General features: G+C 41.5%; 1 protein-coding gene across 8 annotated transcripts in view; it reads right to left on the bottom strand.

Annotated features, from left to right (window-relative positions):
• The window catches only part of Bnc2 (basonuclin 2), a 403916-nt gene extending 394753 nt beyond the window's left edge, over positions 1 to 9163 (bottom strand). For all 8 annotated transcript variants that reach the window (XM_035439815.1, XM_027400355.2, XM_035439816.1 and 5 more), the window contains exon 1: positions 9027 to 9163. In XM_035439815.1, coding sequence (XP_035295706.1) covers positions 9027 to 9029 — 3 coding nt within the window. In that variant the 5' untranslated portion in view covers positions 9030 to 9163. The remainder of the gene's footprint in view (positions 1 to 9026) is intronic.
• Between the last annotated feature and the right edge of the window lie 16874 nt (positions 9164 to 26037).

Raw genomic sequence — 26037 nt, 5'->3', positions numbered from 1 at the left:
CATGAAGTGTGTCTGTTATCACCCAGAACACCTAGAATGCTTTTAAACTCAATGATAATTAAGAAACATCAAAGCAAACCCAGGCTGTTTCACAAGGAACCAGCACCTATCATCTTCTGGCTACTGAATGACATATTTCTTGTCCCCTGGAGTACCACCAAGGGTTTGGTTTTTTTTTTTTTTTTTTTTTTTTTTTAACCCAAACAATAGAATGTACTTTCTTAACGTAGTCTTGACTCTTTTTGGGATCAGACAAATCTGAGCTTTAAATGTAAACCGCTAAAGGCAATGAAAGCAAGAGAGACATATGGAACTACATCAAACTTAAAAGCTCCTACAAAGCCAAGGCAAAAGAAACAGTAAGCAGAATGAAAGATAACCCACAGAATAGGAGGAAAAAAATTCGCAGAAACAGTAAGCAGAATGAAAGATAACCCACAGAATAGGAGGAAAAAATTCGCAAAGTAAATTACTAATATGACAGTAATATCCAAAATATATAAAGAACTCCTAAAACTCAAAACCAGAAAAATGAACAAAATGGACAAAAGCCAAAAAAAAAGGGGGTTATATGTACTTATCACGCCACAAGAGTTGAAGCTAAAGGATAATCAGAAGCCAGGGCTGAAGGCTCCAGTCTGTAATAACAGCTACTAGAGAGACTGAGGCAAAAAGGTGGTAAATCCATGAGTTCAAGGCCAGCCCAGGCAACTTAGTAAGACCTTGTCTCAAAATATAAGAGGCTGACTGACAGCTCAGTGGTAGAGTGCTTATCTAACATGGGTGAGGTCCTGGGTTCAATCCTCAGAAGTGAGAGGGTAGAGGTTGAAAAAGATCATGACCCCATCCCTGAATATCAAGAACAGCAGAGGCAACAAAACCACACAGGGATGTGTCACCTCAGTGTTGTAACAGTCATATTTCTGCCGTATCATAAAATAACAACAGTTATTGGTGACCATATGGAGAAATTGAAACACTTAGACAACATTGGCAAGAACATAAAGTGGTGCAAATATTACCAAAAAAAAAAAAAAAAGTAGGGTGATTTCTCAAACTACAAAAGGCAGCTACCACGTGGTATGACCTAGCAACTGACATTCAAGTGTTATCCAAAGCAACTGAAAAAAGCAGAGAAACACAGGTGTCAATCCCCATGACACTGAATAAGACAATGGTTGGGATTTGGTTTTTGGTTGGTTGGTTTTGTTTTGGTTTTGACAACATACCAAAAGTGAGAACAAGGAAAATATTATGTAAGTTGGACTTGGTCAAATTTAAGACTTCTCATCTTACACAGATGGATAGGGCTAGAACTTTTCTGAGGGTCGTTGTTGCTCTTGTATTGAGTTGTTACCATTTAGCATGCTATAAAACCTTGTCTGGAAAGAAATTTTATGCTTCTTTCAAAATTGCTTAAACGTGTTTCAAAAGACATCAAAAAGTCATAAGACAGTTCACTGAATGGGAGAAAGCATCTGCAAATCTTTAATCAGACAAAGGATAGGAACCTGACTGTATGCAGAGCATTCATACCTCAACTTTTAGAAGGCAACATAGGGCTAGTGAATGGTTCAGCAGGTATAGGTGCCTGCCGCCAAGCTTGGCAACCTGAGTTCAACCCCTGTTATCCAGTAGAAGAGAGAACCGACATGCACTGTGGCATGCATACCTCCTAACTCCTACCACACATATGTAATAGATATTTTTTTAAGACCACAAGAATTTTTTTAAAAGACAACCCAAATGGAAAACAGGCAAAGGAGGGCACAGTGATCCAGCAATTCGTCTCACAGGTATACATCCAAGAGAAATAAAAACATGTCTGACAAAAAAAGGAGGAAAAAAAACTTACGACAAATGTTCTCAGCAGCATTACTCATACTATTCAAAAATGTCCATAAATTGATGATAGAAAAAGAAACAGTGTATCCATATAATGGAATATCATTAATGTACATTTTTATTAATGTATGTTTTAAATGGTGATTACATGGTATGTAAATTATCTCTCAATAAAGCATTTAAAATACTAAAGTAAACCACTATGATTTATATTGACCTATCATATAAAACAAGCAATTGGGAAAAAAAAAAAACATTACCTAACTGGTTGTTTGGCCAATAGGGGTGAGCAGGCAATGAAATAGCTGCCTTGTATAAAAGTGTGTGTATGGAAATACCATAACAAAATCCATTACATTGTGTGCTCACTTTAAAAAACTGCTTTCCAAGACAGCCCCAGATACTGAGTGGGTGAAGATTAGACACCAGAACCAATGGCCTTCATTCCCATTCTCTGCTGTCTTCTCACTGGCCTGATACTCACCAATGAGGTTAGACTGGCTGGCCAGTGAAGCTCAGAGATCCATCTGCCTGTTACTGCCTTCCCAGCATGGAGAATACAAGTGCAAGCTACCCTGCCTGGCCTTTTCTGTGTGGTGGGGAGAAAAGCAAGATAGGGTCTTCATGAGTGAATGATGGGTGCTCTACCACCTGAGCTACAATTCTAGCTGTTTTGAAAGTTCTTCAAGAGTAATTTCATTATGAAATTTCAAATGAAATATTTTTCAATTCCAAATCTACAAGTATCTGTCTTTGTTATTATTTGAAAATGATCTGCACCCATTCCTTTTCCCTTCCACATCACAGCAACTCTAGAAACCCATCTATAAAAACCAGGTGACAGCTATGACATGGAGATCCACAGCAAACTAGAGCACAGGAAGATTCATGTGTTACATTATTTTTATAGATGTAAAAGACATACACGTTTCTGTAAAAATATCTTGTAATTATTTTTGCAGTGTAAAATTAAGAGAAATAACTAACATAATCATTCATATATCTTATTTAGTCAATACAAAAAAGTAGTTACAATATACCATAGCAGTCACCAGAAAGGAAACAACACTTTTGTCCTCTTGGATTAAAAGAGAAAATAAGACTTTTCATTCCTGTCAAAGGTATTCAATTTTCCCCTCAAATGAAGTTTAGATGGAAACAATGTGACTGACAAGCTCTGCACAGGCAGATCTTGGCAACTCGCTACTCTGTCTATCTCCTTGGCCTGTTAAGCAAAATTCCTTCACTAACTGTTAGTCTTCGAAATAACTCCTACAAAGCTCATTACTGCCTCTGTCAGCCTATCCCCCATGTTGCGCATTTATCCCTGGGATGCATATCAACATGTGGCACATGTCCTTGACATGCACAGAAGAGCTGCACCCCAGGACAGCAGCATGCACGACAATAGTCTCCACTCTTACTTCTTTGTGGTTGCCGGGATGTAACCGAGAAATCTAATAACTGTGACAGTGGGGCCTTTCGGGTTTTCCTTGCCTTTCCAGACAGTGAAGCTGCACAGACACTAATGAAAGGTTAAATGAATAGGAATAGCTGACAAGACATACAATAAAGAAGGAGCTTGGTAATCCACAGACACTGAGCAGAGATCCTTGGCTCAAGCAGAGAAAGGACAGCACATCGTCGAGTCACAATATTTAAAACAGCTTGCTATACACAGAGGCTTTGTGTCTGGGTACACGTCTGGCTTTGGACTAAGGGAGGAAAAAGATACTAAAAAGGAATTTCAGTATGGGGCACTTGGGCAAATGTAAGGTCATAATAAGAGAAAAATGTTTTGTGTGGGTTGTTTCATCTTTGTACTAACTACAGAAAAAGCAGGGACAGTGAACTCATGAACCCCCAGTTCCAAGACAATACTGTACATTTTGACAAATCTTAAATACTGTATCTAGAAGGCAGGCTTGATGTGATTCCCACTGGTTAGATACACGTGCAGTGACTCAGTTAGAAGTTCCACATCCCACCTTCTCTGTGGAAGCATCCCTGATACTGCAGTTCTGGTCCTTAGCTTGTGTAATCAGTTACAATTCAACTGAAATTCGCAAGCACCCTGGACTCTGTAAAACTGCCTAGCAATTGCTATAAAGAAGATAAATTTATCACGCTGGCAATTTGTAAAGTACAAAACAAACCTCTCATAATTCCAAGGGGCTACAACTTCGAAAGGGCTTTAACCAGAATTCTTAATTGCAAAACTTACTTTTCGCCTGTCTCACTACAACTTCAAGGTTGTATTCCTTGAAGAACCCTGAAATTAGTCGGGCAAAACAATCTAAATTACTCTGAAAAGAAGCCAAAATGCTCCAGAATGTCAAGGAAATTGCAATAAAAAGGACAAAATTTACATTATTATATATGTAAGTTTTTGAAAGAAAATGGTACACTTCTGTTATGGCAAAAACTTTTAAAATGACATGTCTGTACTACTGCTCATGCATATTCATGAGGTAAAACATAGGCTCACAACAAATGGTAAAGGAAACAGAGAACGTGTTTTAAAACAAGGGAGGCTCTTTGAACAGCCAAATTAAATTATAGCTGAACTTTTGAGTGTACTGAGGGTTCTAATAAGCAACAAATAAAGACTTTTATTGGCTAGCAACATAATGAGAGCTTCTGTGCAAGAAGACTAATCTGGGCAGTTTATCTCCCTGGATATAAGATTTACTTAAATGGTAAATAAATGTCCAAAGTAATGCCCCTAAAAACTAGTATATAAATAATGAAAAGCAATCACAATCACTGATTATTTAATATAAGCATATCACAAATTTTACTGGTAGGACTGATAAACAAATGGGAAATTAAATGCCAAGTTGTAAATATGAAAACACTCAAGTCCTGCCATTTAAATGTAACTTATTTACTGATTAATTACATACCAAATTTACAAATGATTTGCTGTTTATGTTTACAGTGTGAAGTCCTTCTTTTGAAGGAAATTTTTTCTCCAAAACATGTAGTTGTATGCAGAACTACTTTAAAACATCATGTATGGAGAGAAGCACCTTTCTTTTGTGAACTAAAGTAAGGCAGTACATGCCTCTGTGACTGGGCAGGAAGCTGCTTTTAACAGGATTTTGAAGGTGGGCCTACCAACATGAGAATAACTCCTTCAGTTAACAAAGTGACACTGTAGTTAAGCAAACTAAAACACTTAAAGTATGTTTGGTTGAATTTTTCCTAATTCAAATCACCTGAAAGGCAGAGTCCTAGAAAGCTTAGCTGATTCCTTATCTGTCCACAAAGGAAATTCTGCTTCTATCCTCTCTCTCTCTCTCTCTCTCTCTCTCTCTCTCTCTCTCTCTCTCTCTCTCTGTGTGTGTGTGTGTGTGTGTGTGTGTGTGTGTGTGTGTGTGTGTGTGTATCTCACCTCCAAGCATAACTGTAAGCCAGTCTTGTGCAACATTCTGACTACAAAGTAGTTTTTTTTTTTTTTTCTTAGACCATAAGTATATCTAATAAAACCATGAGGCTCCCTCTAGCTCTTTGGAGAGCTTACTAACCAACTATACTATGTAACTCCTGACCAACCAGAGATGTTGCAGGAGAAATGCTGTTTTCAACTCTGTTTCTTGTCAGGGTGCAGATGTTAAATGAGACCATCTGCAGAGGAATTCAGAAAGCACCATACCTTTATAGATTCATTAAGTTAAGACTATTAATTACTCTCGACCCAAGCTCTATGTACAAACACACTATAGTGAAACTATGCTGTCTGAACTATACCTGCATTCTCAATTTAGATTTATTCACCTTATATAAAATGAAATTTAAACTTAAAAAAAAACATTTCAAAGACATCCAACTTGTAATCTGGTCTCAATTTTAAAAGCCTACCTTTGAATTAAAAAAAAAATCTTGGAAGACAGAATAACATACTTTATTAACAGTACATCTGTGGAATTTATGTAAAACAAAGATACTGATGATAGCTTGAAAAAAATCCTTCATGCACCACAGTATTTATATACAATGCTGGTAATGACTTTTTTATTGTTTAATCTTTTCAGCAATTCAGTATTGAATATTTGGAGGTTGTAGTTATTTAGAAGACTATAAATAATATAGTTGAAGTATGCCATTGATGTTTTGCTCATCTTACAATAGCCATAAAAGCCACTATTCCACTGGCAGATCACTCCAAACGAGTGAATATGAGCATTGCTAAATCAAACTCTTCATGCTTTCTAAAGCTATCTTTCAAACATTTGCAGAATATTTAAAATAGCACTGAAGCTAAACTCTAAATTTAAAGTAAGGGAAACAGCTAGTTTCAAGTCATCACCTACTTTGGACTCCCTTAATATAGGAAATATTCCCAGCAACAACAAAAAGAATAGCTCCCTCTTCTCTCTCACCCCCACCCTCCTTTTTTTTTGTGCCAGTGTCCAATTTCTTCTTTTCTCAACAGCTGTATTATCCAACTTAAGTTGCTCTGCTAATTTCAGTCCCTCAAGGACTAACTTGGAAGGCAAAAAAATACAAGAAAAGATCAATTTGCTGGGAAAGATCAAATGAGAAAACTGTGGGGACAGCACCAGGTCAGCGTGTGGAGAACTAAGCAGACCTGTTCTTCATTAACTGCAGCTCTCTGGGGATGTCACACACTACCTGTCCGTGGGCTTTATTGAACCGCCTAACCCGCCTCTCTGTTCCATTCTTCTGGGCCCAAGTGAATCATATCCTGCTGCTGACAAGTTAGCAGGGGACTGCGGCTGCAACATGAAAGTACTTTTCTTTCTTGTCTAAATCAGGCAGATTTTTGAAAAGACGACACAGCATTGACTCGTGACATGGCAAGATGAAACGAGAGGTCTGGGCCGGTCTTGGAGCTTCACAGATAAAAGTAATCAAATGACACTCCTGGAATGCAAATTGGCATTCTTGACTGCAGCAATTGCACAACCATGAAACATCCCTGACAGCAAGCAAGATTAGGACAAAATGTTATGTAAAGCACTGAACTCAAAAACTCTCACTTGAAAATTCAAACTGTAACACTTACATTTTAATACAGCAACAGTCAGCTCTGCTTTTGTCTGCTTCTTTTTGTAATCACATAGCCCTGCCTGACAGATAACTTACACCTCAGGTAGAGGGAAGAAAAAAATCAGGTATTAGCAATGCACTACCGCTATTAATATTTATGCAATATTTATTTTAAAAATCCCACAAGGTTGATTTTTACCCAAAGTTTTACATGCAAACACAACCCAACAATATTGTCACTGGATTGGGGGGGGGGTGCATTTCAGACATGCTGGGGAAGATCCTCTAGACAAATTTCAGATTTAAGTTTCCTAGTCCTTCCCTCGGATAAACTGCCTAGTCCTGCTTTTTGGTAAAGTGATCGGCAATCTGGATGTTAAATACACTGCTCCCCGGGAACAGAAAGAGTGCCTACAATACAGAACTTCATTAAGACTGAACAAGTTTAAATGAATCGGCTGCACATATGATCTAAGACACAGAGCCTTTAAGGGTTCACAAGGGATTCTCAGGCGCCTGATTCCAAAGGGTGAAAGGACGTCCCATCAAACTTGTACAAGGCTCAGTACTAGAGGGCATCTTCAGAGCAACAACACTTAGTGCCAGAAACAAATTCTTCCACTTAGGGCATGCATGTCTATACACAAAAACATGGAAAAGTGCAGAATACAAAACAGTGGAAGACAAATGGACTCAGCTACCACGAAAAATGACTGTGATAGGGGAATAGATCTGTAGACAAATAGAAATACTGGCCAGAGGAAGAAAAACACGCACAGCTGGCTTTTATGCTGTCCTTGTGTAAAATGCCCTAACAAGAAAGTCTCTAGCCCTAAACAGATATATTTCTCATTTTGTTTTGATGCCTCACTTAAACACAGGCTCCAACAACTACAACTGCCCACGAAGTACATAAAAAAAAATAATAAAATAGGCCACTTTCTGCCACTTTAATCCTGGGTACACAGGATTATTTTATGATGTCTTTTGTACATCAGTTTTACAACAGCTTGACTCTAGGGTAAATGGGAAGCATCATAAATCGCATTCTGCTTTCAAAACCTCTTTAATTTCTGTCAGCATTACTGTAACCGCAGTCATGGGTGCATTTTGTATGTGTGCATTTGACAGTACCTTCTCCTACATTCCAGTTGTGACTTTGATCTCTGAAACAAGAGATGTCACATCAGGGGGAAGGGTAGGGGGAAAAATGTCAACCTGCTATCACCCCGTTTCTTATACATCCCACCTACATAGGGCCCACTGCATATCAGAGCCCCCAAGTGGGGGTAACAACAGCGACACTGGGTGGTAGGGAACTCCAAGGAAAGGAGTGGGTAAGCCCCATTTCTAACAAATGACCTCCCGAAAGCGGACATCATGGACATCATGGCTCATCACCGGGTGAACTAATTGCCTGCTTCCCTCGATGCAGAGAAGTGGTCCCTTCGAGGGGCTGTGCTGGAGTCCCAGTGCGCCATCTCTTTTCCTCCACCATTTGCACCTACAAGTTTTTTGAAATCTTCGCCTCGCCCCAAGGGAGATAGTTTTGTCTTGAGCCCCCCTCCCACATTAAAAAAAATCGTGTCCCCCTTTCACGCCTCAGATGCCACGGTCCAGTCGGTGTGTAAGTGCAGTGGGCCGGCTGCTTCAGAACCGCACTTTGGGAAAGCACACACGTGTCTGTCTAGCGGGATTTGACTGGCGGCGTCCGCGTCCTCGGCAGCCGCTCCCGCGGACATCGCTGCGGTACCCACGCGGGCCGCGCCCCGGGCACCCACGCCCAGCCGCAGCTCGGGCTCTGCCCACGCCGGCCAAGTTGGGAAAGTTGTCGCGGCTGCCCGCCGCTCCGTGCATCCCGCGTCCCCTCGTCCCGCGCCCTCCCCGAGGGCTCCCAATCCCCAGAGCCCGCGACAGCCGGCCGCTCACCTAAGGCGCGGGGAGCCCTAGCCCGCCAGCCCTCCCACCCTCCCGCAGCCGCCTCGCGAACTTGGGGCCAAGTTGGGGTGTGGGGGTGGATTTCGGGAGCGTCGCCGGCTGCCCGCCTCCTCGCGCCGCGGCGCTAGAGGAGAGCGCGGCCCGCCGCGGCCCCGGGGCGTCCCGCCCGGGTCTGTCCCTACCAAGTGCAGACGCAAGCGGGCGGAGAGGAGGTGGAAACTTCTTACCATCTCGGCATGCTGGTTGTCAAGTGCAGCCCCCGCCTCTTGGTCTCCTCTTAGCGGCCGCGCCTGGACCAGCCCCTCGGCCGCCTCAGCTCGCCGCTCGCTCGGCCTGCTCCCTCCCCCGCCCGGTCGCTCCGGGCCGCGCTCGCCGCCCGCGCCACTCCCCGCCCGCCCGCCGCCCGCCCGCCCGCGCGCGCCCTCGCTGCGGCCCCTCGGCGCTCAGGTGACTGATTTACACCCGCGCCCAGGGTCGCGCTCGCTCCCCCGAGCCGGCGCTCCGAGTTGCCCCGCTCCTCCCCGGGCCGGAGGAGAAAAGAAAAAACGGGAACGGACTGTCCGGGAGGGGGGCTGCCGCTGGCGAGGCGGGGTGGGGGTGCGCGCGGCGGCGCTGGGGGGACCGACCGGCGACCACGCCAGCACAAGTTTCTGCTCTCCGCACAACTGTCCAGACTACAGTGTTTGCCGCCAGTTTTGTTTGTCGTCCTCGCGCTTTCTAGGGGCTTCTTAGAAGATGTGTATTCCTCACCCCCACCCCCACCTCGCTACCCCCCCTTCCGTGGATGGAAAAACAACTTTGGCGCCCCCCGGGGGGTGCGGGCGTGGAAGTGGAGGTGGCCGCCAGCGCCCAGCTGTCAACAAGGAAAAAAAAAAAAAAAAAACAAACGCGAGTAGCGGGGAGGGGAGAGGGAAGGCTGCGAGACGCCGAGCCGAGGGCGCGAACTTTATTCCGACTGCGGCGCAGCGCCTCGGCTCCGGGCTGTTCGGGTTCTCGGTCCGCTCGGCCCAGCTCCGTCAGCCCCGCACAGCGCCAGGGCGGAAGCCCGGGGACCCAGACTGAGGACCGCGAAGCGCGGACTCCCGGCAGAAAGTTGCGCACAGCTGGGGGCAAAAAGTTTCTGAGAGCCGCGTGTTTGGTGCCGGCCCAGACGGCGGCTTGCGGCCAGGGCTTCCTTCCCCTTTCCTAGGTCTGGGCCTGGAACTGCAGCGGGGCGGGGGAGAGGAAGGAGACTGCCACTCGAGCGGGCGCCCGCGGCGGCGGACACCAGTCACACGTGGGGTGACACTCAGCTGAACCAAAATGCCCTGTCCGGAGACAGGGACACAGGAGGCAGGCTTGGTGCGCACCCGCCAGCAGCTGAAGGGTATCTCTTAAATGGAAGCAAAACCCAGATCGGGGTGGGGGAGGAGGCCTTACTCATCCTCATCTTTCTAATGTACACTGGGTGCCAAAACCATCTCTGCCTTGTGCAGATTTATCATCGCTAGAGCAAACTTTTTGCTTATCTGTCTCGGGAGGAAGGCACGGGATTCTAGCATAGTCTCTGAGCTCTAACAGATCAGAGAATCCGTGAAGATTTGGTTGGCTGAACAACAGGATTGATTACTGTTTCTTCCTGAAAAGAGAGAGAGAGAAAAAAAAAAAAAAGCTTCCCTCAGTCCTTTCTCTCTTCCCCAAGCAGAGGGAGAGACTGCATAATTTCATTCAGGGGTCAGAAATAAATTCCTTCGAAAATATGTAGCCTTGGAATTAAGGAGGTTTTTTTTTTTCCTATACAGTCATAAGTTTAATGTACATTTTCACAATAGTTAAGCTTTTTTTTTTTTCAGGATCCATGCCTGACTAGATCCCAAGTAGCAACAGCTGGCCTGAGAATGTAAGTTAGCTTATTCATATAGTGGATCCAATTTGCTTGCTTCCTTCTTTCCTTTCTTTCTTTCTCTCTTTCTTTCTTCCATCTTTCCTCCCTTCTTTCCTTTCTTTTTTCTACAGCAGGGCCGCCAGCACCTGCAGTTCCATTACTGGTTGGGTCCAATTCCTGACTCCTTCTAGGCCCCTGCAAAGTAGAGTTCTAGTCTCTTCAGAATTTGTGAATGCTATGTATCATTTTGGTGTGGAACAATTTGTGTGGTAAATATTTCTCATGTTATAGTAAATACTGTAGTGTTTTGGGCATGTGATTCATCTCTAATTTCCCAACGAGTGACAGTTACTTTTCTCACTGGTATAAATTACAGGTTCGGTATCTAACCCTTATCCACATATGTTTAAATACATGTTATCAAGGAGGCTCATCTCTAAATGACTTGATTAAGGTGTGGAGCTTATTCCCTAAACGTAACTGTAGCATCATTGTGTAGTTTGCAGAAACTGATTACACAAGGGATAATGATGACCAAATGTTCATTCTGAGCAACTGAGGAGCATCCCAAGAATTTTCCAGAAACAAGCCAAGTTCTGGTGCATTTTCCTGCATCGTGAAAAGATGAGGAAAAACTAGCTGCTAATTTTGAAGTGATTACCCACACAAACCCATTCACACATACCGCTTTGGAGAAGTAATAGTCCAGCCATTGCCAAACAACTGTACTCACACAGTGTTTCTGACTGCACACCTATACTTGTAGACTATTTTTCTACATCAAGCAACATGTAATTTATATTCTTCTGATTGGTTCCACATTGTCTGTTCTTGATGTTAGCTGCCAGTCAATATATCTGAGGTAAGATGTGTCTATTGAACTACCCCCCCCTCTTTTGAGCAGTCATTACAAAGTGGAGAATTGGTTGGACTGAAGAGCAGCCTTTAAGAAGGTGGCAGAATTGATGGAAAGATGCCATAGTCTCCTCCAGTAAGTTTGTGTGGCCATTGGTACAAGGCTTAGGACCCCTGTATCCTGCAAGACCCTAACCTATCTGACTCGGCTGCTTCATTGCATTTGCCCATTCTTCTTTTGGACTCTACTCAAATCTTGAGGCCTTTCTCTCTGTCCCTCTAACTTGCCAACCTGCTTTCTGGGCTTGGACTTTGGTGGCTCTTCTCTTTGAAGTCTCAATCTGTCCAGTTTCACTTCTGAAGAGTCAAAGCTTTTTATCCACTATCCAAAATACTCACCTTTTCTACCTGTACCTTTTTCTTTGTGTGCCTGTAATCATAGAAGTTGGATTTTCAGTCTGTATGCTATTACTTTTCTTCAATTGAAGTAAAAGCTTATTCAGGGCAAGGGAGGCTCGAGGTATGTCAGAATTATTGTACTGTATTGCACTGATTACCATTTTGCCAAACAAGTTTGCTATAGGAATATGGGGGAAGAGTCCATTCTTTGAGAGGGGATAGGACACACTATTTCACCCTTCACCAGGAATTCCAAAAGTATATTCTGGGCATACTCAACAGTTCCCAAGATCCTCCTAAAAGAGCCATGAGGTCAAAACTATTTTAATTTCATTATAAGTTGTTTACCTTCCCTTTTCCCCCTGTGCATTTTTGAAAGCTAGTGTGATATGCAGTATCACAACAGGCAGGCAGGAGAATCCACCTGTCTGTCAGTCCATCAGCTGTTACAGGAGACATGCCACAGGAATGTAAGTCAGTGCCTTTCATTTCTCTCCCTAAATTGTGGGATTGTTCCAGACTCTTTTTTTTTTTTAATGTGGATTTGTTTGTTCCTTCTGCTGCTATAAAAATTACAAAAAATCAAATTAAACCACACATTTACAATAATTCTGGGTGTCTGATGGAAAATATATCAAAAATAAATGTTTCAGAAACTAAAATCAAGGTACTTGTGTTCCCTTCTGGGGCCTTTGGGAGAATCTATTCTTTCCTTTTACACCTTTGAGAGGCTTCTCCTTGGCTTAGAGCCCCCTTTCCATTGAGGCTGCGCTGACACTATACATCTTCCTTACTCTGCTTGCTGCCAGCCGATTGTAACTATCCTGTGATTACTTTGGGATATTGAGATAACCCAGGATAATCTATCTATGTCAAGATCCCTAACTTAAGTATATAGGCCATCATTATTAGGAGTTATTAATTCTTCTCCCTATAGAATAATAACAGCAATTGATGTTAGTATTACTTTAAACAAATTGATAACTTTTTAAACTGTCAGAACTTAAATTTCTAATAAATACTAATAGCTGTTGCGCACATCAATAAAAGCAGTTTTCAGTCTTCCAAAAGTCTTGAAGAAAGTTCAAAAAAAGTTTAGGGGTTATAAAACTGAACAGTTTGACAATACCTGGCCCACACCATTATGATTCAGGTTAAATTAGTTATTTTATACCAGTGATAATGGCTCTTTCCCTCTGCTGTGACAGCCTTGAAGTTGAACATCTTACTTAGTTCTAGCATGAGGAAAGGTCACTGAAGATGTCATGTAAAGATTACTTGGTGAGGATTATTGTACTCATTAAAACTCAAAGAAATAAACTATCATTTCTGTGATCTGGATGTTAGTTTGAGAGAATGTGGTACCTCAAGCAATCCACATACAACTGAGGCCAGAGGGATCCTATGATCCAAGGATGATGACTGGAGTGGGAACATGAAACAGGTCAAGCAGGCTTTCCCTAGTTCATGTGCTGGGGATTGAACACAGGGCAGCACACATACCTGTATGTCTCCACCACTCAGCTCCATCTATCCCCAGTCCTACACCTGAGTTCTTACTGCTGCTGACTTCTAAGTCAAACTACCCTGATTGCCCAGATCTGTTTTTGTGGAATAGAATCAGTCCTGTCATGTTTATGTTACCTGCTGCTTAAAGTATCCTAATGTTACAGGGGAAAAAATGGCATGTTTAGGGTCTCCACTTAGGAATTCTCTCATACTGTTTCCATTACATTTTCCCTAGACTCTGAAAAATCAGTAATCTAGGGAAAATATATAATTCTCCTGGGATAATAAAAACTGTCAATAAAGAGATATAGATAGAATGATCCCAAAGAAGGACTATGACACAGGGATTTGAAAGGTAAAGGTGACATTTGCAGGAACGACAGTTGTCTGATCAATTTTGTCTGTATTTGTGGCCATCACGTTATAAGTTTATGTTCCTAGCAATGTCTGCAGCTACTAATGAGTCATCCTTGCAGATTAATAGAAGGTTATCCGCATAATGTGCTCTTTTCATTATGAATAGTATTCAAAGAAATAACAGGTTTTAGGGAAAAAGGAAGTCTTCAAATTGGCAATTGCAACATATGAGTTTTGTGTAATGCTGATGGCCTTGTATGAGGCCTTCACTGCATCCATAAGGGACTACAGTTTTTTGCAAGTACAAGTTGTTTAGAAAATTTTAAGTTTAGAAGAGGCAATTCAATGTCAAACCCAAATTCAGAGCAGACAAAATATTTGCATCCTTAAAAAAGATGGATTTAAACGAAGCTCTGTGTACAGTAGGGTTGGTTGAATTATATGCCTTCAGAGTCACTCTTAAAATGGCCAAAGCCAACAGAAAATGAAAATTTTGTGTTAAAAACCAAAGTGGAAAATATCAAGTTCATATTGTCTACATTTAAACTTTTCATTTTAGTGATTATAACTTGGATATTAAATACTGAAATTTGTATTTTAATTAATTTTGGCATTCTGGGTTTGAATTTTTAATTTTTTTTTGGTGGTGGTCAGTTTGAACAAAGATAGGGAGGCTGATATTCCACAGCTTTAGGGTCAGGAATCCTGGTCTGGACTTAAACTTGTCAGATGGGCTCATAAGGTTTGAAGCTGCAGGGCCCCTAACCCCCACCCAACCCCCCATCCCCAGTTCAGGATGGTGGGGAAGAAGTCAGCCATCTTTGGAGTTCTCCATCTTTATTATCTAGTCATGGCCCCTCATCTCCCCTGTGTCTGCTTATCTTTCTAACACCCATTCCTTATTCTCAGAGGTTGGGGTCTTGGGGACATAGACCCCAAGAAGCTCTAACTGCTTCTGAGCTAGCAAAGGGGATGATAAGTAAAAGTGGCAGAAGTTAGATTGCCTCAGAGGAGGGTTCATCTAAGAGGCCATGATAACACTCAACAGATGGCAAAGATCCAGAACAAAAGACAGCACTGTGATATCATGCATCCTTGGAGCATGCTCTGTCACATACAAAAAGTGAGAATGTCAATATTACTGCAATTCCTCCTGGGAGTGTTCTGCCCTTATTAGAGGAGGGACAAGAGAAACAATCCAGAGAGACTGATGACTTCACTGCCACCACTGTCCACTACAGAATGTACACCATGGAGAAGGCTGACCGTTTGGCTCAAGAACCCAGGAAGACTCTTTTCACTGGCCAATGTAAATTCAGAAGTCGGTCATAGAATCTCCCCCAATTATGTGAATCCTAATTGTGCAGCTGACTGGACTCTGTACCAGAGCCCTGTAGAAGCATAAGATCAGAGAAATGGTCTTCTCTAGCTAAAGTGACATAAATTTTGTTCTATATGTTAAAGTGTAATGTGTGAAATTTTGATTGTGTTGTGACAAATAAAGCTTGCTTGGAGTCAGAGGGCAGAGCTAGCCACTAGCTGACTTAAATTAACATTAGATGGTTTGGAAGATTGTAGACAGAGAGGAGACAGGAAGTAATAAGGTGGGGCAGAGAAAGGATCTTGACCCTCTTGGACAGACATAGGAGACGACTGGTAGCTGCTCCTTGCTTCTCTGATCTTTCAAGTTCTTGCCCCAATAAATGACTCCCAATTTTTGTTGCTAAGATTAATTAGATTAACAATTCAGAGTAACTGTGCAATTAGTTGTTACACCAGATTTCTGCTTAGTGATTGAATGCCTAGAAACTTCGTAACAAGAGTCAGTTAAAGTAGTTGTCTCTTTGACAGTGCCTGCCTAACAGTAGACGACCCCCCCCCCCCCCCCCCCGCTCATGTACCGGATGTAACCTCCAGTGGGGTGTGGACACCATGAGCCAAACCTGAGTGAAACCTAGATTCCATTTGTTGGAGTCACCACCAGACATCAGCAGTTAATTCATGGTCTAAAGGAGAAACATAAACCCACTGGATCTTTACAGGATTTCTCGGCAATGTCCCAAGGACATCTTGGGTACCCTGAATTATTTCCTCAAACCTGTTGAAATTGACAACAGGGCATGAGGCAATCTCTTTCAATCAAGGAACATGAGTGCTTAGGTTGCAGAAGGCCCCATTACAGCTGTGAGAAGTACTCTTCCAAGAACAGGGTGTTATGAGTTGATAAAAAAAAAAAAAAAAAAAAAAAAAAAAAAAAAAAACTTTAGTTCTTTAGATTTTGTCTTAACCATTTAAGAGAATACAAGTCCAGACTGGCCTGAAATTTAACTGTGTAATCCAAGCTTTCCCTTAATGAATGGTGATCTTCTTGCCTAAACCCCCTTATTGTTAGAATTCTTGGTTTGAGCTACCATGCCAGCCTTTTTTTTTTTTTTTCAGCAAACTATTGAGATTTTTCATGTATCCCTGTGGTATGATGTGGTTATAATTGGTCCCCACCAGAACTCACACTGAAGCTTAATTCTTCACTGTTAAGAGGTAGTGGCAATTTACGAGTTAATTAGGCCCTGTGAGCCCCACCATCATGGAGGGATTAATACAGTACTATGAGAGTGGGCTTCCTTCGTTCCTATATATAACCCTTCTTGTGTATGCCCACTTGCTTTCCTCATACAGTCATTCACTGTACTGCTTTACAGGATATGGGTATGACCAATGTTCACGAACTCCCTACCATTTACAACTATAAGCCCAGCATAAAAACATAAATAATCCAGCCCCAAGTATTCTGTTATAGCAACAGTAAACAAACTAAGAAGCTTTATGATTCACCACTTAACAATTATAGTCAACCACTGTTTTTAAGACCTGAGTAAAGTGTCACAAAAATATAAATCTATGATTTGGGGGAATTCTCAAGACTTTTAATTGTTCACTTGAAATCTGAAGATTAATGTCTGTCAGATTTTAAAAACATTAGATCTGTGGTTTTTTTTCATATTAAAATAATTTATTTTTTTTCCTACTGTAACTTTTTCTTCAGAGCCAGCAATGGAACTCAAGGCTTCATGCCCCTGAACTTTACTTCCAGTCTCCTATTCTGAAGGAATAAGTTGCTGTGATTCAGAGTTATCTACGCATCACCTTGTAGTTAAATGCAGTAGCATTTACCACACTGATGGTGATGCATTTGATACTGCTCTCTCCCTCTGCTGGTTCCTTTCTGCTTCTCACACCAGCCCCTTTCCTCCTGTCACTTCATCCTTTCCCTGCCTTGCCCTCATTCTCGCCACTCACATGTGAGAGCAGTCTGATGGTGAATCTCTCAGCTGTCTCTTTTTCATTTGGGCTTCACTGATGTTGAAGCCATTCTACCTGCAGTCTGAATCCCTATTTGTTTCCCACCCCACCCAACCTAATTCTTTAGCTAATCCTGTCAACATGTATCTTGCTAATTGACTATTCAACTAACAGCCCATCTTACCTCAATTGTGTCCAAATACTGAGAGCATCAACTATTCTTCCACATAAGTCTTTTTACTTCCCCTTAGCTATCTCTAGTGCTCTTCCATTTGACCTTGTGCTCAACTGTGAATCCTCTTGCTAATGAATTTCATGAAATCAGGCTTCACCTTCACACCCACCTACTCACATATCACTCTGTGACCACCACTCTTTCAGCTTAATTGTCATGTGCCTAGCATGCTTCTTTCACAAATCTTCCATCCACAATCTAATTTATTTGTTGCAAGATCTTAGCTTCTTCAGTTCTATTTTTATGAAATGTTTCTCCCTTGTATAACGACATATAGCTAAATGTCTGACTTGTGGTGTTTTCTACCATGTCAAGAGAAATTGTAATACCCTTAGCTCCTGTATCAAGAAGATGTCTGGTACCTAGTAGTGGTTAATTAAATTTGTGTTGAATGAATGAATGACCCTATTTATAGTGTTTCCCCCCACCCAGCACAAACCTACTGCTCTTATTGTATTGGCCTTCTTGCAAACGTTTACTCTCTTCTGCATTTTCTTCTTGACTGTCTTAACTCCATTCACAGCTTTCTCTATCACTTTATGTCTGTTCTAACTTGCTAAAACTTACTTCCAAAAGTAAGTTGAAGTCACAAAAGAAAAAAAAAAAAGAGGCACAGCTATATTAAGAGCTATAACACTAGGTGAAATTTACTAAGTAACTACTCATTTTCTTTACATGCCATCTCTTTATTGAGTCTTTATAACACATTATAGATTCACATACTTATTGTATGGATAAGAAAGGTTCTAAAATTGAAACTTTTCTTTCAGGACATTTTAGCATGTATGTGTTGAAACAAATATCATTACCAAGTCCACCCCCAGCCTGGGAATCCACTTGCCTTTCAGGCATTTCACCAGATCCTCACTCTTTCCCCTAGACTCTTTCTCTATCCCCTGAGCCCTTCAGTATTTAAAACTTCAAGTCAATAATTTGTCGCATAATCACACGCTTAAAGATTTGTGGTCATTTTATGTTAATGATGAAAAAGTACACGTGTAAAGGCAGATCGCCCATCAGTTGTATATTTTCTCTATCCCCACAAGCTTTGTATGTATGGTAGCAGACACAGAAACATGAAAGGGATTCAGTGAAATACTCAATAAACACAAAGCTTAGTTCTTAAGCATAAAATAATTTTGCATAGCAAACATATGTCTGCAGAAATTAAAATTCCCTCATTGCAGACTCTAAGAACATGTGATCATGGTAACTTTGACTCTAATTAGACATGGTCATGTGGACTAGCCTTTTTTTTCCAGCTAGTTTTTAACTTTAAATTGCTTGTTCTAATGCATTAAATTGTAATTTAGGCCACAGTATGTCTAGTGTCCAAGCAAAAAGCAACTGTTAAAGCTCTACTTCTTCAGATTACAATATAACTGCATCAAACAGAGATCCTTAAAGTATTTGTTTTTAATATCCTTGTTGTCTCAGGCCAAGTTACTCCTCTTTTACTAAATTAGAATCTAACTTACCAAGTACATTTTTGAACTCCTCACTTTGAAAATGTATTTGGTAAGTTAGATTCTAAAGGTCTCACCCTTAGGCTTAAGTGATGACTGAGATGCTGTATGTAATTATGATTTTCTTGCATAAGCAAGGTGCTCATTATTTTGCTGGTTATTACTGTTCATTTCAACAGAACCTTGATTCAGTTTAAGTGGTCTAAAAGACTGCAGGATAGGGGGAACTGGAAAAGATGACTCAACAGTTGTTAAGAGCCCTTGCTGCTCTTCCCAGGACCCCAGTTTCCAGCTCCTGGCATGGGCTCTGATGCCCTCTTCTGTTTTCTGGAGGCACCTGCACTCACATGTGCGTGCACAGGCAGAGATGCATAGATAAAAATAACATCTTTAACACATTAAGGACTGGAGCTTCTTTATTGAGTTTTCATTTGGAGGGGGAAAAGCACCTCACAGGAAGTAATCTTCACATGCTCATCATCAACAAGGTAGAAACTGATGGGAGTCAGGATGTGCTTGGGCATTGGGTGTAACATTGTATAACATGACTAAGGGTTAGGCTTATGTCAGGATGCTGCAGGGCATTGAGTTTATGACACAGTCCTCGGGACAATCCCATTTAATTCAGACTGAGCTACTGGATCATGTGGTGGCAAAAAAAGGAGCTAATATGAACCAAATACCAACAAAGTGCTTTGTTCAAATGACCTCACCCTTTATTTCAACAACCCCATATGATAATTAATCTTCACTTCCATTTGAATGAAGAAACTAGATCTCAGAGAACATAAGTAACTTTGCAAAGACCACCAAGCAAAAACAGACAAGCTAAGGTTGTATCACAAGCTACCAATCTCTTTATAAATGCTTTGTCTGCTGTGGGCAGACAAACATGTTAGACATATGGTCTCACGCTGTCTGACTCATGTCACTAAGGGCTTTGGGGAAGCTCAGATCACTTAGTTATGGGCATGAATGTATACTCCCAGCCAGCTAATAGCAGTTGCTTGGCTCTTTATCTGCTCTCCACATATTAAATACACTGTGTGGTTTCCTAAATGTATTTTGATATAATGTTGTCCTTTTTTGCTCTAATTCCTAGGTTTATAACAGACAAACAAATCTTGTATTTATCTGCATCTAAGAAGTAGGATAAAATGTTTCCCTTCTATCAAACATTGACAGTTTTATTTAAAAATTTTTTTTTCAAAAAGTGCTTTTTGGCATAGCAGGCAGAAGCAATCTGGAGGCTTGTGTGATTGCTGTTCACACTTGGTAATGAATAAATTCTGTTGGCTTTCAGTGGAGTCAGAAGGGAGTCATTGGTTTACAAGAGATGTGGCCTGAAAACACCACGCCAGCTCATCAGAGCTCCTGATCTCGTGCCCTTCCTCTGGCAAACCATGTGTCGGATGTGGTAGGAAAAAGAATCTCCTTTTCAGCAGCAGAATGTGTGCAAGCTACACCCTGAATTATCCCATGATGACCTTGCAAATGCAACACTTGCCCTTGTGACCACAAGGCCCCGACAACTGTAATTTCCTCTGCTTTTCGTCAGAGCTCTAGCAGGCATCACTTTCTAGGCTCTATAGCAGGGAGCTATAGCTGCTCCCTGACACCAGGACATCTGCCCTCCCTCCTCTAATGCATATGGATGAAATGTTGCTCAGTAGGACACTAGCTCCACTGCTTATGCAAACTCTGAGTTCATCCTCCTGAATGAACTGTGAGGCCTGACTAATGTGTTCTGTGAAGTTAGCGAACATTTCGGAGGCATTATCTAATGCACTTGCTGAAGTCAGTCCAAAGCTCATGATTAGGCAATTTCTTAGGGCAATGCACGTGTTGAAGAGGATTTCCCCCAGTGATGTCACCAATGGTTGTTTCATTTGTGCATATACATCTCTTGCTAGGTTCCAGACACTGATTTAAGTGCTGGTGATAAAACTCTGATTAAGGCATGCTTTCTCCTAGTTCCACGTTTAGGGGAGAAGACAGAAACGAAGACATTAACATAGTAAGAGTTTAGATGGAGATAAATGATTTAATGAAAATAAAATAAGAATCTGTGAACTCTGGTGACCAGAGCTGTTGGTGTCATATAACCCCAGGGTGAACCATTCTAGTCATGTGTTTAATGAGTGATGTGTTCTGAGAAATATGCAGGGACAATTTCTCCAACTACAGCCCTCTATTGGATTGGAGTCACATTGGAACCTTGTGTATGTCCTTCCTCTAAGCCTAAGACTTATCTGGAGGCCAGATTTCCAGTCACTGAAAATTTCCAGTTCTAGTTTCATCATCACCACTCTTCTTTTCGATGTCTCTTTAAAAACTTTACAGTGGCTTATAATTCTCTGTCTATCTGTCTCTCTGTGTGTGTCTCTCTCAAGATTGTACTAAGAGCAAGAAATGAACACAAACTAGATATTGCCATAAAGGCAAAGTGGCTCCACATTTAAAATAAATATCCTCAAACCCAGTTAAGTGTTAGCTAGCCACATGTTTTCTAAACTGTATTCAGAGTGTTCACTCAACCCTTCAGGAAGTCATTGGCTTTTACTCTGCCTCTCTGGTCCTCTGAAGCCTCCCCGTGTGCCTTCATCCTCCCGGAGCTAATGGACATCCTTTCCAAGGAACACTGTGTGGCCTCAGCAGCAAAAAAGCAACATACCTGTGGTTTGGTACAGAGTGAACTGGGCCAGGAATCTGGGGAGCCAGCCTTTATTCCCATCATTGCCAGTCACTCTGGGATCCCAAGCTAATCAAATCCTCTCTGTGCTTTAATTTATACCCATGCAAAATGGAAAACATAATACTGTAATAGTGCTCTGAACATGCACAGCCAAATAAGATGGGAACAGAATGTTTGGTGTATTTGATTTGCTTCGAACTCAAAGACATGACCTGGAAATCTCTGGCCACAGACACTAGGAACTCCTAAGAGAATCTAACATAAAATAGGATAAGGAAAATTTGAGCCCTAAACTATTTTAGATCTTAGCATTTAGATGTGACCATTACTCCTGTTTGGGGGAAGGTGTGATGAATATTGAAAAGATTAATCAAAGGCCAAGTTGCGTAAATATTCATGCAGGAAAGGTTACTACTACTCACTTATTTATGTCCATAATCTCATATTAAAATTTAACAATATGTTGTCACTTAAACTCTCTCCTAACTAACCTAGCCTCACAGTGAAAGGTTCTATTTTAATGAATTCTGACTTTGGAGCCAGGCTTGGTAGTACATACATGTAATCTAACAAATCTGGGAGGTGGAGGAAAGAGGATCCCAAACCCAAGGCTAGTGTGGGCTATATAGTGTGACTCAAAAAAATCAAACACAAAAATCCTGACCATTTTCTGCGCTCACTAAGGAACAATTATTGTGCTATAATATGGTTGTTTATAATGTATAAGGACATGGGACAGAACAAGAAATGTGTCCTCAAAAGACATAAGCAAGGATCTATAGTTAAGTCCAAGGAAATAAGACATTCTTTTGCTTGGGGAATAAGTAGAGGGACCTGAAAAGTTGACAGTAAGTGAGATACTTATTCTGGATAAAGGAAAATGAAGGTGCAAAGAAAGGGTTCGGGAAGCAAGAAACAATTGTGATGGAGGAAGGACTGGAAGTTCGTGGAAACAGCAGTTATATCTAACTCTGTACTGCAGCATTAACTTGATAAAGTTAATAAAAACACAGGTTTCCAGGCACTTCCTCAAACTTTAGGAACAAGAATTTTCAAAGGTAGAAATTTAGATCTTGATGCCTTTTAAATTTAAAAAAAAAAGTAATTTCAGTTTTGTAAATGGTTTCTGCAAAAACAGACTTAGGTTGTGCTGCAGGAAGTTTTGTGGGACTTTGCAGGAACTTTCTTTATTAGATAGTCTTATAAAACTTAACACAAGGCCAGGCGTTGGTGGTGCAGGCCTTTAATCCCAGCATTCGGGAGGCAGGCGGATCTCTGTGAGTTTGAGGCCAGCCTGGTCTCCACAGCGAGTGCAGGAGAGGCTCCAAAGCTACACAGAGAAACCCTATCCCAAAAAACCAAAAAAAAGAAAAAAAAAAACTTGAAACAAGCTAGAGTCATCAGAGAGGAGGGATCCTCAATTACGAAAACGCCTCCCTAAGATAGGGTTGTAAGCAAACTTTAGGAGGAGAGGGGAATCCTGCTGACCGAGGAAGGAATGTAGAAGCAGAGGTATCAAGAACACCACAAGAAAACAGACCACATAATCAACCAACCAGGGCTTATAGGGGCTTACAGAGACTGAACTGACAAAGGAGCCTGTACTGATAACTCTTTCCGCCAGATGCCTGAGTTCCGCCACCACGTTAGGGCCCCCAAATAACACACAGAGATTAATATTAGTTACAGTGCTGCTGGTCAATGACTAGGATTTCTTATTTGCTAGCTCTGTCTTCAGTGTGAACCATAACCATTAATCTATATGTTTTATAAAGACTTATCAAGGACGCCAGCTCATGTGTCCTCTCTTCCTGGGATCACATGACGACTCCTCTTTACTACATTTTCCAGAATCCTTCTTGACTCCTAGCCCCACCTATCTTGCTTCCCTATTGGCCAACAGTGCTTTATTTATCAACCAATAAGACAATCATATACACAGAAGGACTTCCCCCATCAGGAACCTAAGTGGGTTTCATCTAGGTCCTCTGCATATGTGCTGTAGTTGGGTAGCTTGCTGTTCTTGTGGGACTCCTGACAGTGGGAGTGGAGAATGTTGTGGAATATTCCTTTACAATGTGTGAAGCTGTGTCACTGTGATTGGTTTAATAAAGGGCTGAATGGCCATTAGCTAAGCAGGAAGAAGTTAGAACTTCTGGGGACAGAACTCTGGGAAAAGAAAGGAGGAGTTGTGACCTGGAAGCAGGGAGAGCAAGACATTCAGGAGGAGAGATAAATGCCAGGAGTCACGCGGCAACACATAAATGAATAGAAATGGCTTAATTTCAGTTATAAGAGCTAAGGGACAAGACTAAGCTATAAACCGAGCTTTCATAATTAGTTAAAAGTCTCTGTGAGCTGGCAGCCCAAAGAAAAATTCTTCTACAGGATCAGGGGCTGCATCTGAAAGTTTTGCCTGCTTTTAGGACCTTTTTCCTCCTACTGGGTTGGCTTGTTCAGCCATAGTATGTGGGGATGTACCTAGTCACTCCAGCTACAGGGGATTTGATGCTCTATTCTGACCTCCTTGGGCACTGCACTCATTCTTGGATATCCCCCCCCTCATAATCACACACACACACACACACACACACACACACACAATTTAAATTTTTTCATTTGTTTTTTTAGAGTTTTGTTTTATTTTTGAGACAGATCCACAATGTAGTTCTGACTGGCCTGGAATTTCTTACAGAGACCAAACCAGCTGGAACTCAGATATAACTGCCTGCCTCTGTTTCACAAGTTGCAAAGACTAAAGTTGTTTGCCACCACACCTGGCTAAAACAAATCTTAAAAGACACTGGATTGTACAGCAGGGACTTGGAGGAGATGAGTTTTATATATGTGAATTATATCTCATTTTAAACTGGAACAAAATTTACCCTCAGTTTTAAAAAAAAAAAGACAATATGGGAATGGGTACTTGCTGATTCAGAGTACAAGCTTGGAAACAGACTCACCAGGTTCAGAGCCTCACCTAATGACTTAGGGAAGAATGAAACAGTTTGCTACATGTACTTAGATTCTGTGTGCCGTAGTTTATCTGAAATGGAGAAAACCACCTGTCAGTCTCCACCTGGTGTCCATGTTCAAATCTAGTACATGTGGCTGTGCCATCAATGATGTATCTGTGGGTGTAGGATAAGTAATTAGAATGTAATTAGAAATTTACTGAAATAAGTTCTTCTCCAGGTTCCATGACCCCTCCAGTCATTGATATCTGGATATGTTTACAGTATCAGGCATGTTTTCCCTGGTATTGAACAGGCCTTAAGTCCAATTTGGTTATCCCATAGATGTAAGTACCATATTGTACTGTAAAACATAAAGCCATGTTGGAACATCCATGTATTCACAGCTACTGGGGCTGCTGAGTCAGGAAGTCACTTTAAGTCCAAAAATTTGAGACCAGCCTACATTGTCCTTCACTCTCAAAGTAAAGCCAGTCTTAAGTGCCATGTAATTATGGATACAAGAAGTTTCGAGTCTGGCAAGTATTACAGCCACTTTATTTGACTTCCAAAAACTCTGATTCAGAGCTGGGGGCCTGAGCTCCAGACCCAGTGTTCATTTTATTTGTATACTACATGACATTGGATAACACACATGAGATTTCCTGTCATAACCAAGGAAAGTGGGATGGCAAAACATAACCCATTGTTGTTTGGAATCAGAGAATGACAAGGTATGTTTTCTACTCAAGGCATTACAGAAAAGCAACTTGCCATAATATTGCTAAAGTCAATAATTACCATTTTAATAATTCCTGCACAAAGGTATGGAGAACAGATGTATGTACACACTGCTGTGGAAAGTATAAGCTGGGTCATCTGGGTGGTGGCTCAGGTGATAAGCTTCCTTGAGCTATAGTAGGTGGTGCTGTTTGGGGAGACTGCAGCCTATAGTAGAGCCTTCTGGGAAGAAGCACATCACTGGGGTATTCTTTGAGTTTCTATAACCTGGCTCCACTTCCTGATATCTGCCCGCCTCCCTCCCCCCTTCTCTCTCTCTGTCTCTGTCTCTGTCTCTCTCCCTCCCTCCTTCCTGTGCATGGAGGAAGTGTGACCAGTCAGCTTCCTGATCCTGTTGTCATGCTTTCCCTGCTACAATGGACTGGAATTTTAAGCCAAAAAGGAATCATTTCTCTCAAGTAGCTTTTGATCATGATGTTCATTTATTTATTTGTTTTTCAGTAACAGAAAAGTAACCGATACAGTCTTCTAGAGAAAACCATTTGGCAACATGTGTCCTAATTACAAATATATATGCCCTTTGAATTTCTAGAAAATTCTAGGTATATTTCTATTTGAAGAAAGCAGCATTGTCATTTATGGTAGCTTGGCTTGGAATGGCAAAAGGCAGGAAAGCAACCAACATTAGTTCAATAGTGTTTAAAGAAGTTAGGATATGCTGAATATCATAAAATACTTTTTAGCTGTGAAAAGAATGAGCCTGTCTTTTAACACTGAAATTGAATAAGGCACAGAAAGAGGAAAAGCAGAGTGAAGGACTCCATGGGCAGCATGCTGCTTTTTTTGCATTAGCATGCGTTGGT

The sequence above is a fragment of the Cricetulus griseus genome, chromosome 2 (assembly GCF_003668045.3).
Source record: "Cricetulus griseus strain 17A/GY chromosome 2, alternate assembly CriGri-PICRH-1.0, whole genome shotgun sequence".
In the NCBI taxonomy this organism is placed as follows: domain Eukaryota; kingdom Metazoa; phylum Chordata; class Mammalia; order Rodentia; family Cricetidae; genus Cricetulus; species Cricetulus griseus.
Note: the sequence above shows the minus strand (reverse complement) of the source record. Positions and strands in the feature narration are given on the sequence as shown.